Consider the following 12,089-nt stretch of genomic DNA (forward strand, 5'->3'; position numbering starts at 1 on the left):
CTGCGGTTCGTTCGTTCGGAACCGATTCGTTCCAGATTTTAACATGTTTTTGGCCCAAGGAAGAATCTGATTGTTTCTGTTGCTTTTTCATTAGTGAAGCTGAAATGTGTTTGATGTTTTGTTGTAGCAAACAGCTCATTAATTTATTTTATATCAAAGAGGCAGTGGTGTTAGTAAATACAGTACACTATAGATTGATTTGAACTCTGATAATATTAGGTATTTTAGTTGATGAACATGAGGAGGAAATAATCTGGCAAAAAATGGATGCTCAATTTTATTTTCTAGGTACATTTTTTAAGAACAAAAAAAAAACAGACTTCACTGGAGTTTAACTCAAGGCAGCAAAAGAAAACATAGAGCTGCATTTCACCCAAAGTAGTCTTCTGTTCACTGTCGGATAACTGACAAATGTTTGTTACCTGGGAGGGCTTTCTGGCAAGTGATGAGGAAAGCTGTATCTAAAAAAAGCACGCTTCGGAATTTTTATAGGAATGATTCTGTATGCATAAAATACATAAGCACCTTTAAAAGAAGTTACATAATGAACTAGTGGCAGAGGATAGTGATTAAGGTTGTGGATTCATACTGTAACTAGCTTCTCCCTGCGCACACTGGTATTGTATCACAAGAACATAACAAAGGAAAAGAAAGGCGGCCATTCAACCAGTCTAACTTGCTTGGCTGCTGGTTGGAGGATCACATCCGACTGCTTTGTGAAATAAGCCAGGGTCTTCGTCGGCTTCAGTGACATGAACTTTCCAATAATTCCTACCGGTGTCCTTATATTCAAATACTCCCCTCTTGCTTCTGAAGACGTCTGTTGGGTTGGCTTTGTCGTGGTCTTTGGGGGCTCAAAATTTGTGAATCACATTGTTCCTTCTTCTCTGTTCAAGACTAAGAAGATTCAGTTCCTTCAGCCTGTCAGGGAGGGACAGTTCCCTGAACCACAGGAATGTGCGTGGTTGCTCTTTTCTGGACTGATTCCAGAGCACCGTATTGTCTTTTGTATTGCAGTGACTGAAGTATTGTGGTCAACGCTGCTCTTGCCAAACAGCAGTGGAGTTGAATTGGTTAGGGTGTCATGTTATTATACAGAAATGATGGAAGATCAAGACTAACAGTAATACATCATTTATTTATATAGCGCCTTTCCAAACCCCAGGGTGCTGTACATAGTGATAAAGAAAAGCACAATAAAAAGTAAAAGAGAAAAGTAAACAAGAGCATTCGGGTTCGTACAGAATAAACGTGGGTCAACGTGGTTTGGGTTTGAAGACATTCAAAGAATTTTAAATTTACTGTAAATTGTAAATGTAAAAACGTTCTGTATTGTTAGCAAAAAACCCAAAACAAACATTTGCTAACACTACAGAAATCAACTGGGATCCCGAAAGCTAAAATAAAATGCCAACATGACATTTCAGCTGGGTTCAGGGACATCATAAAACCAGCACTCTCAAGTCGATGATTAGCATGGGGGGTCATGGAAAAGTCGAGCGCTGCAAATTATACACCACTTTTATTCCGCAGCTGGGATTCGTCGAGCAAAACGATCTAGGTGCTTAGTTGTAAAGACGAGCTGGCTGCAGGTCAGACGTGTGTGTTGAGCGGCGAGATGGGAGAGCGCAGCACCGCGCAGCGCATCGCAGTCCCATGCCAGCTTGTACCTGTAGATGGAGCGCGGAGAATTCGTGGCAGCGCTCCCAATGACGTCACCCGGGCTGTAGGTTTTTCCTTGTCTATAAAAGGAAACAGAAGGCAAGTTTACGGCTGCTCGTGGATACAGTTGGACTGGCTTACAAGGAAAACTTAGCACATAGTAATTAACTTTTTTAAAGTGCAAAGATAAAAAAAAAAGATCGTTAACGATGTCCGCCAGCCAGAAAGAGGCTCCGGAGGTAACTGCCATATAACACGATTGCTTTTGCGAGTTACACAATATTTGTGTTCTGTTCTCATAAAAAACGTTTACATGGCTCTGGTAATATCTATACAGTAAAAGTTTTTTAATGGAAGTTTTGTTTGGCGTTGGCGTTTGGAGGCGGAGAAGAGGGAGTGGTCCACTCTTTTCCTAATTCAACTTTTTGTAAATTGTTCTTTTAAATTTTATAGGGCAGGGTGCTCAGAGATTGAATCCTTCTGCACAGACGAGATGTGTTTTCATAAGGACGTTATCTGCGGTTTTTTTGCGTTTAGACCTAAGTAATCAAACGCGATCTTTGCAAGTCTGAGCAACGCTGCGTGGATAATTTGGGTGGGTCGAGATTTGTGATCACGAAAGCTTCTTGAGAGTTTCCTTTTGTAAGCTGGCTGTGAATCCGTTCGTGTAAAGGCGAATCAAGATCGTGCACTTAGCATTTTTTTCAAGTGCTAAAAGAGCGGATATTTCATGTTCGTGGATGTTAAGTTATGCTGCGTTTTTTTTAAGTTGGTGCACACATTGTCCCAAAATAAACGCACTGATATCATTTTGAATATTATTCAAATAGTTTTAATGTGACAAGAAAAGTGTCAATTTCTGATTGCATGCCAGCAAGCAAACGTTATGTATTAATCGAGATCTCCTCTATCGTTTCAAGAATTGCTTAGCTATTTGCTTGGGTCAACATTTAACCTGAAATGATCAAACACTCGTCAGGTCACCGATATTATTTGTTAATGTCTTTTTTTGGGGGGGGCTGTAAGTGATGTGGTTTTGTTTAGTATCTATATTGCTGTGGTTAAGATGTATGAAAAGGAATAGATGGTACTGTATATAATTGTCACCCCCCTACCAAAAAAAGTGCATTAGTGTTTTTATGGTGACGTCGATCAAAAATAAAGATCTAAAGTCCTACAGATTCAATATATGAAACGTGACAACACTTTCATTGTTGTCCGAACCGAGCAATGTAAAACTTCACTAACGAACTTGGAATTGCATTATCACCTTAGGACAGGGCAGGTGTTTTTTTAGCGTTAGTGCCCTCTGAAAAGAGAATCTCTTTCTGTATTGTATAGATCAGCGTTATTTTGTGTAATGCTTTATCTTGGAAAGATATTGCGAATTCTGTGAATGGCATTCTGTTCTGAAATAGATCTTGGTATATGCAGGTATGCTAACCTGATTTTGGTCATTTATCCGCCTCACAGTTTTTTAACGTACCCATTTATACAGTGAGGTATTTTACTGGTGTAATTTGAGGGGTGTACTTTGCTGATGTTTACTTTATAAGTACAGTAGTGCCTCACCTAGCCTTGAAATCCATATACATTATATTGCTGTAAACACAGAGCATCAACCTCTACTCCATACAGCTGCCTGTACAGTTTTCATTTGTAATTTTCAGACCAGAGGTTTTTTTTTATTATATCCTAAAAATGTAGGAATGTAGAATTTATTCTTGGATATATGGGAGGTCCCTTCTACCTCGTAAACATCGCTGAATGCCTTGTCCTCAGTGGTCAAAGCTCTTCTCACATTTTTGGTTCTACATTACTGAGGTTAAGTGAAAATCAATGCGTTTCCCTGAGCCCGACAGCTAATCAGATCTCTGTAACATGGTCAAGAAACACTACCATGCTACATGCCAATAGTGTATTTTACAAACCTTCACTCTCCTGACCTACCCTCGCTCACAGTTTTCTGAGTTTGACACATATGAGGAAAGGTTTTCATGGTTTAACACACTAGCATAGTGACTGCAGAAGTGTGTCAGAAAAGTCAGCTGGAGTTGCGGTGAGTATTGTAGGTTTTAAGGCTCAGCTACAGAATTTCTCTCGTGTAGAGGGCAGTTCCAATGAGTTTTTGATCTGGACCATGTACTGTGTTGTGGGTGTGTGTGCATGTTGGTGTTCAGCTGGTGGTACTCTTGGCATTAGTTGCACCATTCTGTAGTGAGAAGACGAAAATTGCTTTTCATATAACGGCTTACTGCTTATAAAAATATAAGATGTAATTGTGCTAAATCCTTTGGATGTCTTTTTTTTTTTTGTCTGACCTTTATGAAGCCTTTGTTGAAAGAGGGTTTTGCCATGTGATATATATATATACTACTGTTGAATTAGCCATTTATATTTGAAAGGAATTGTGTACATTGGACTGTGTTATTTGACACTCATGCTAGGAATGTTGCAGGGTATTGTTCTTCCATCTGCATAACATTGATCAGTTAAGACCCTTGTTCTACCCGTCTGATGCTGAAATATTGAAACTCGCCTTTATTTGATCAGACTACCGTAATTCCTTAAATATGGGGATGTTTGTATGATATTCTAAAAGGGCTCGTTATATCCAGAACTTTGTGGCTTGTCTGCTTTTTGAAAGTATTCTACTGTACGTCAATGCTAACTCCTGTCCCCTGTGAATTGAACTTGCTGCAGTCTGCTGATTTGGGCTTTGCCAACGTATTCTAATGAAGATCAGGATCGACACAAAGGCTAACTTGAGTCTTTTTCTTGTGTAGTATCACATCTGTGTGAAGTTTCAAATGCAAATTTATATGTACATTTTGCAGGATCAAGTAATTGAAGAAAACGGGGTCAGAGAGCAGTCCTAGTTTTTCAAGGAACGTTGCAAATCTCAAGCACAACCTCTTGAACGTTCGGCTGTATATCAGTTGAATTTGTAGGGATAATAGGAGCTGTTTTAAGGAGGCACATGCTAATGAAATCAATTTATATATTAATTTCCTAAATACTTAGTCGGAGATTGTCTGGGACCTGTAAGAAAACTTTGTAAGCACATTCTGGGTTCAGCTTCAGAACACAATCAGCCAGGTAAGAAAACCAGGACAGAAAATCTATTTTTGCAAACAAGAGCCATAGAAACAAATGGGTTTCTCACAACACCGGTGTGAGGATGAAGGGGATGTAATGCCAATGGATTAGACACTGCTGGAAGAATGTTCACTGGTGGACTAAGTAATATTGGTTTGGTTACTGAGAGATGCAACAAACAATGAAGGAAGACCACCTTCAAGATAATAATAATAATAATAATAATAATAATAATTGCTTACACTTATATAGCGCTTTTCTGGACACTCCACTCAAAGCGCTTTACAGGTAATGGGGTCTCCCCTCCACCACCACCAATGTGCAGCATCCACCTGGATGATGCGACGGCAGCCATAGTGCGCCAGAACGCTCACCACACATCAGCTCTCAGTGGGGAGGAGAGCAGAGAGTAATGTAGCCAATTCATAGATGGGGATTATTAGGAGGCCATGATTGGTTAAGGCCAATGGGAAATTTGGCCAGGACGCCGGGGTTACACCCCTACTCTTTTCGAGAAACGCCCTGGGATTTTTAATGACCACAGAGAGTCAGGACCTCGGTTTTACGTCTCATCCGAAGGACGGCACCTGTTTACAGTATAGTGTCCCCATCACTATACTGGGGCATTAGGACCCACATGGACCACAGGGTGAGCGCCCCCTGCTGGCCCCACTAACACCTCTTCCAGCAGCAACCTTAGTTGCTTAGTTTAAGATGATGTCTTAAACTGTAACTTTGCAGAAAAGAGAGGAAAACCTAGAAGATGTACCTGAGAATCCTGCAGAAACTATTGGGAAGAATTGCTAAAAGTTAATAATATGCTGTTTAAATATTTAATTAACAACGGGGTCTTGTTGTCGGTGTAAAAATGTCTAGTGGGATTGATGTTTCTAGTATTTGTCTTGTGTAATGGCTAATAAGTGTCTTTATCTGAAAACATGAGATGCAAAACCTTTTGTGAATAAGGTAATTCACCTATCTTGGAGACAAAGCAAAACGGACTGACATAATTGTATTTCTTTGTCAGGCCAGAGGCAGGCTGGTAGTTCACTAGGTTTGTTTTGCTCTTGGATGTTCATTAAACTTGAAAGACTAAGTGTGAAAGTCACAACGATGTCTTATTTTTGTTGAACTGAATGTCACGCTTCATAATGAGCGTAATAAGGTAGAATAAGTTCATAATAAGGTAGAATACAGTGAAAATAAGATTTAAAGTATTGGGGTTAGGCATGCTTAGTGCTAAACTCTAAATGTAAGTGTACCATCTCAAAGTCTTTTAATAGGTATCTAATGGAGGAATTTTATTTAAACCAACAGCAACTCCCAGTTAAACTGTGATTTTTCATTTCACAGTTCAGTACATCTTGTCCTAGCTTAAAGCATAAGCACTCCTAAAAAAAAACTATTTGAAAGTTTTGTCTGTAGTGTGATTTCATTATTCCGTGTTTTTACAGAGGTCCTTGACTGGTTACAGCAATTTGGTTAAAATGCACTCTATTCTGTGACAGTGATTGGTTTCGTTAAAAGGTTTCCAAAGAATAAACTGCAGTCTGCAAGCTCAAAAGACCTGCACAGTAAAGGACATGGGAAAAACAGGAAATAATTTGGTGGAATAACTTGCAGAATGCGATGGTTTGGCACTTCAAAGTGCATTGTGGTTATTCAGAGAGATTTGTATACAGTTGTCTGTTTCCTCTCTTTTTCCTGAGTAATATACTTGTGGGACCTCTCTGTAATAAAAAATAACAAAACTAAGGAGGGCAGCACAGCTATAGATGTGTTAATGTATTGAAAGCAAGCCACACTACAGATCACACCAATTGGAATACTTTTTGGTGCTTTCAAAATATCAACGACATCCTGCCCTTTGTCGAAGGGGAACACTAGCACCAGAATAAATCCTTAGAGTGAAGTTCCCCCATAAATGCATCTTTTTAAATGCCCTGTAGCAGTTGGTGCAGTGTTCTTCTCTAGTCCCAGGTATCCAAAAACTGTTCACTATTTTAATGTAGCCTTAAATATAGAAAAATCGGTTTAATTTTGGTTTGAGCAGAATAACTACAATGTCTAATGTGTAGAAGAAAACCAAAACTCATTTAACCGTCTTGCAAGAAGCTCAAGCTTAGTGGATTTGGGTTTTCTGTTTCTGGTAAAAAACGAAACCGGTAGCTGAGAGCCAGTTGTCTCCTGTATTCTTACTACCCTCTTCTCAACTCTGACTTTTACAATCAAATTTTCTTTTTTTTTTCCAGAAACAGCTGCTAGCTGTTCAGTCCCCTCCTGGCTTCTAGTTGGAAACCGAAGCCTCTCAGAATATCCACCAAATTTGAATTATTTTAATATATAGGTCATTAAAAACAGGTACCCTTTTTTAGGCATCCTTGTAGGAGACGTACAAAGATGTTGAAGTATCTGTTTTCAAACCGGTCGTACTGAGAGGCTTTTATCAGCAGAAAATCTTCAAACAGGCTTTTGTACCTGACAATTTGAGTGGCTCAGCTGGGCAAACTGACCAGTGAGAAGGGTCAGTGCTCCTGTCAAGGAGTCACAGAGGCTTCTCATTGCCAATGCTGAGCTTAGTCAATAAAGATTTTGATTTGGACAAAGAGTGCCCATTTAAAGTTATTGGGTTCTGCTGCAGAAATAAAAGGCAGTCTCTTTAAAGCTCTTAAATACTACCTCCCACCCCCCCTTAATTGCTAGCTCTGTTACATTATGTCTGAATGCATGTGATGGCTGCAGAAAAGAATGTTGACTTGTCTTCCCCCCCCCTTTTGATTGTCTCTTCCAGCAACTATTGGTTAGAATATGTGAGCTAAGAGCCAGGAAATCAGGGTGGCTGACGTTCTCTCTGAGCTGTGACTCACTGGGGTGTTGGGCTGAAATAGTTCGGTGTAGTTTTACATTCCTTATATAGCCTCTGAGCAGCGTAAGGAGAGAGCAGGAGAGCCTTTGCCGGGACAGGAGCAGGGGAAAGACTAACAGCGGTAAGAAAATGAGACTCCTTGAGTCCTACTTTCCTTTGGGTTTCAGAGACTTGGGTTTCAGGGTAGACCCTGAAGACGTCGCACAGAGGAAAGTATTGAAGGCTGTTTTTGTGGACATCGATGGCTGTTTGTTTGGCAAACTAGGATCGTAATTGGTGTAAAGGATCATCTTATGCATTTCAAAAATTGACCTTGCCCTTTAGAGCCACAGGAGACTTGTGTGAAAATACCGTTTGCTGATTTAGTTGTAAACCGGCGGTGGCATGCTTCATTTACATTCAGTTATCCGGGGAATGTAAAGACGTTTGTGCATTTGTTTTTTTGCACTTTCTTCAGGTGTCTATTCTGGTAACTGTATATACAGCATTGCTGTGGCAATACTGATTTTCTCTGGGGACACTTTTGCAAGGCTCATTATGGTGGTTCAAAAACAGATGACAGCTTAGCTGTGATATATATATATATTGAAGGAATTCCCTGCCTGTCCTGTTCTGTCAGTCGTGAGTTGAGAGGAATTTATTGACCTCTCTGCAGAGCTCTTCCACTATCCTCCTGATTTTACAAGTTGTAGCTTTGCAGTGGCACAGAAGTAACATGGGGGGGGGTGGAGGAAGATTGATTATTGCAAATCTTCAAATGAAGGGATAGATGAACTAACTGCAGATGAAGGGATAGTGACAGTGTGCTAAAGGACACACGCATGGCTGTTTCATGTAAACTGTGTTTCATACTGTACTTCAGCCCATATTGTCTCTTGGCCTTTTTTTTTGTTGTTGTTTTTTTCTGAAAGAAGAACATTTATTTACTGACAAATAAATCAGATTTTAAGTAGTAGATTGCAGATTTGCTCACAACACACAGTTCCTTGTCTGTGAAACCTCTAAACATTGTTTTTTCCATAATGAATAACAATGCTGTGTTTAGGACAACAAAGTAATAAATGTAGGGTGCGATCTTTTCCCTTTTTTTTTAAACTTATTCTGTCTGCTGTCTCCATATCAAGATCTCAGCATGGTGCTCTTCTTCGTTAAAATCTGATCAGTATATATCTTAGTGGGGAAAGAGAAATCGAAGATTATGCAGGCAAGTTAAAATATTTTTGTGATGCTGGGTTTCTTTTATAGAGCTTGATGCTTTAATGAAAGGCGCAGGCATCAGTATTCCACTGGTGGCTGAAGTGTAGGAAGTCCATGTGGTGCATTTCAGCGCTGTCATTATTATCTAATCAAAAGCCAACACCGAAATGTTAAGAACCAGGAGTGTGAAGCCCAGCCAGTCAGTCCCCGTTCCCCCCCCTCTCTTCCACCTTGATCCAACAGGAAGTCTCTGAGTGCTTTTGTTTCAAAGATGTTTCCTGAACACACTGGAGAGCCTAATCAGTCATCAACAGGGTGTTAGTGAAACTAGCTCCGGCATCGTATACTGTGCGTTTAAACTAAAAGGCAACATTTTAAGTTAAACTGCTTCTCCTTGTACATGTAATGCAGACAGTCCTTGCGTTTATAAGAATCTGATAGGGATGAGCAGATCTCTTCATCTGACTGTGAACTTGCATGAAAGACTACACTATGTGTGTGTGTTTTACAGGGCAGTACATGAATACAGATGTAAATAAAGTATTATAATTTCATTGATAGTGGGTTGTCCGTTAGGAAATTGTGATGAATCCCATGGTCAGTGCGGTTGCTGTGAATCGGTTCCGTTTTTACAAACTCGGTAAAGAGTACTAGACTCCTCCAGATGCAGTAACGAATATAAAACTAGTGCCATTGTCAGCAACTGATCTATTTTTGTTTGTAAAGTGGAGTCTCCAGGGCTGACTGGCTGTTCATCACTGCTTAAAAGATGCATGTGCGTTGATTATTCTTGGACACAGCACATGTATAATTTTTTTGTTCTTTTCCTGTCCAGGCCATGAATACATACACCGTGACGCTTAAGGGGCCAGCTCCCTGGGGGTTCAGACTGCAGGGAGGGAAGGACTTCAGCATGCCGCTCACAGTCTCCAGGGTAAGAGCTTGTTTTCTGGCTTTCTCTCGCATGCCTGGGCCCTAAATCCTGGCGGAGTGTGAAAGTTGCTCTTGCATCCACATAAGTGCACCTGGTGAAAGTCTGATTGAAGTTGAGCCACTTGCATACCTACCCAGCACAGGAAATCCAGAGGAAATTCCTGTGAAGCCCACACAGCACAACCCCTGGTGCAGCGTGTGCAAAGCTTATTAGAGCTCCTCAAGCAAATAAGAGGGATGGTTTAATTTAAGTGGGGTAGCAAAGACTGCATTATTCTGGTATGTGTGCATAAGCAGAGTGCTGCAAGGCATATAGTCCATGGGCATCGCCTGTCCATGGCAATAACATGTTGCTCTGCAAGCAACAGGTTTTGTTTGTAGGCACTGCTGTTGCTCTCGGGACTGACTGCAGGGGGCCATTTCTGAAAATGGCCTGGGTATCTGTGCCGGGACATTTTACTGCGTGATAACGTATCCGCATGTGTTGCATTATGAGTGGGAGGTGTTGAGCCCAGTGGTTTCCAGCTGTTCTGTCGAAGTGCAGACGGCTGATTCCTGGCACTCGACATGTGAGGAGCTGCGTTTCATGTGTAGTAGTCGGTCAGGCTTTGATGCCTAGAGGCTTGGAGACCTGTGGGGAAAGTGTTGAGTACCATGCCCTTATTATTGGATCAACGACGAGCTATGAATACAGAAAATAAATATGGGGGAGCTTTTTTTCCCTAATGGATTGAAACCCCTTCACATGTTTATATTCTTGCCTGTTGCATGTAGAGGCAAAAGTTAGGAAATGTCAGCTTCGGTTTGATTTCCAAGTCCTTTTTTTAATAAAGGAACAGATTGATGGCCGTGAGAACAATTTTGTTTTAATTTATAACACAAATAAATTGCAAAATCAAACGACATTAAGACACGATTTTTACTCGCCCTCTCCTATTTCTAAATCCCTGTGGATTATAGTAATCCAGGATGTAGCCTGTCTTCGAGATTTTAGTTCATGGAAGAATTTCCTGCGTGTTTTTTTTAAGCTTTTTTTTTTCCTTGATTTTAGTGAATGTGTGCATGTCTGTATGTGTTCTGACACTGGATGCGTTTCTAATTTATTGAAGAGGGCATACTTTCTGGTATTCACTGAGAATTCAGTCTTGTCAAGGCTGAGTTGGACTCTTGAATACACTAGTCAGTTACGACATCCATTTTAGGTAATAAGTGATCTGGTATCCATTCAAAGGTTGAGCTCCATTCAAGTCCTTTTGGATAGTTTACAAGGCAATTAAAAGGCCTTCCAAAACATGGAGGTCATGCAAAGCAAATAAATAGTTGCTCTGCGTCTGGTGACCTGTTTGTACAATGATAATAACCATAGCAACTTTGTTTTTCTCCAGTTCTACCTGGAGCTCACTGGAATTTAGACTGGACTGTATTTAGTTCATTATTGCATGAGTGTGTTGGAGTCTATCTAGAGACCCCGCTGAGAGCTGTGAGGCCAGTTGGGAGGACTTGTCCCCTCAACCTGGATTAAGCCGTTTCCATGACTACTGTATCCACTGGATGGGGGAGGCATGTTTCAGATTTTGAGGTAGAGCGTTTAGAGACTTCCCCCAGCCTTCCAGATTCAAATGGTCATTTATATCGACCTTTTTTTTTTCTTGGTTTTTACAGAATAAAAAAAAAAGTCTGACAAAAAGACTAATGGTATCCATTCGAATTCCCAGTTGTCTCTTCTCAAAATCGCACGTTTCTGGAGAAGCCTGTCGCTGCTTGACACCAGACACTGAAAAACAACTTGATCAGCACCGCCTCTCCCTTCTCTAGAGCTTATGATTTCATTCTTTTTTTTTTTCTGCGAATTGTCTCCCAAGACAGGCTTCCCCACAAAAGGAAATGCTGCGATTCATTTTGCTCAAGAACTCCGTGTTCTGCTCTGCTTATAGGTCAAATAATTGTAGTGCAAGCAATTGCAGCTGTACGTACAGCCCTGAGTGCCTTCAGCTCTCCTCCTGCCCTTCTCTCTCCCTTTGCCTAGTATTTCCAGCCCTTATTTGTACCGTATTGCTTTCTGTATACAAGGGTCCAGCATCCCAGCTAACTGTTGCCAGTGGGCAGGCACTCAGCAGTGCTGTGCGTTAATAAATCTTCAAAACCCGGAGTCGTTTATCCTTGTCTCAATTCTTTTGAAAACGGAGGCCTGTTCTGTAAATATTATGACGTGGTTTATCTTTGTCAAGGTCTGCGGTCCTCCCTCAATTCCTGACATTACTGTAAATGCTTGCTCCCCAGTCCTCCCCTGCACTGTTGCACACCGGGAAAGTCTGTCCTTCCGTAGTCGTTT

The 12,089-nt window shown here is 40.8% G+C and overlaps 1 protein-coding gene across 4 annotated transcripts in view; it reads left to right on the plus strand.

Annotated features, from left to right (window-relative positions):
* The first annotated feature begins 1,591 nt into the window (after positions 1-1,591).
* Positions 1,592-12,089, plus strand: part of pdlim7 (PDZ and LIM domain 7) — a 50,705-nt gene continuing 40,207 nt past the window's right edge. For 2 of the 4 annotated variants that reach the window (XM_015349892.2, XM_069196172.1), the window contains exons 1-2: positions 1,768-1,901; positions 9,660-9,758. In XM_015349892.2, coding sequence (XP_015205378.1) covers positions 1,872-1,901; positions 9,660-9,758 — 129 coding nt within the window. In that variant the 5' untranslated portion in view covers positions 1,768-1,871. The other 2 variants (XM_015349895.2, XM_015349893.2) reach the window with 2 other exon arrangements.

This window comes from Lepisosteus oculatus, chromosome 11 (assembly GCF_040954835.1).
Source record: "Lepisosteus oculatus isolate fLepOcu1 chromosome 11, fLepOcu1.hap2, whole genome shotgun sequence".
Lineage (NCBI taxonomy): Eukaryota > Metazoa > Chordata > Actinopteri > Semionotiformes > Lepisosteidae > Lepisosteus > Lepisosteus oculatus.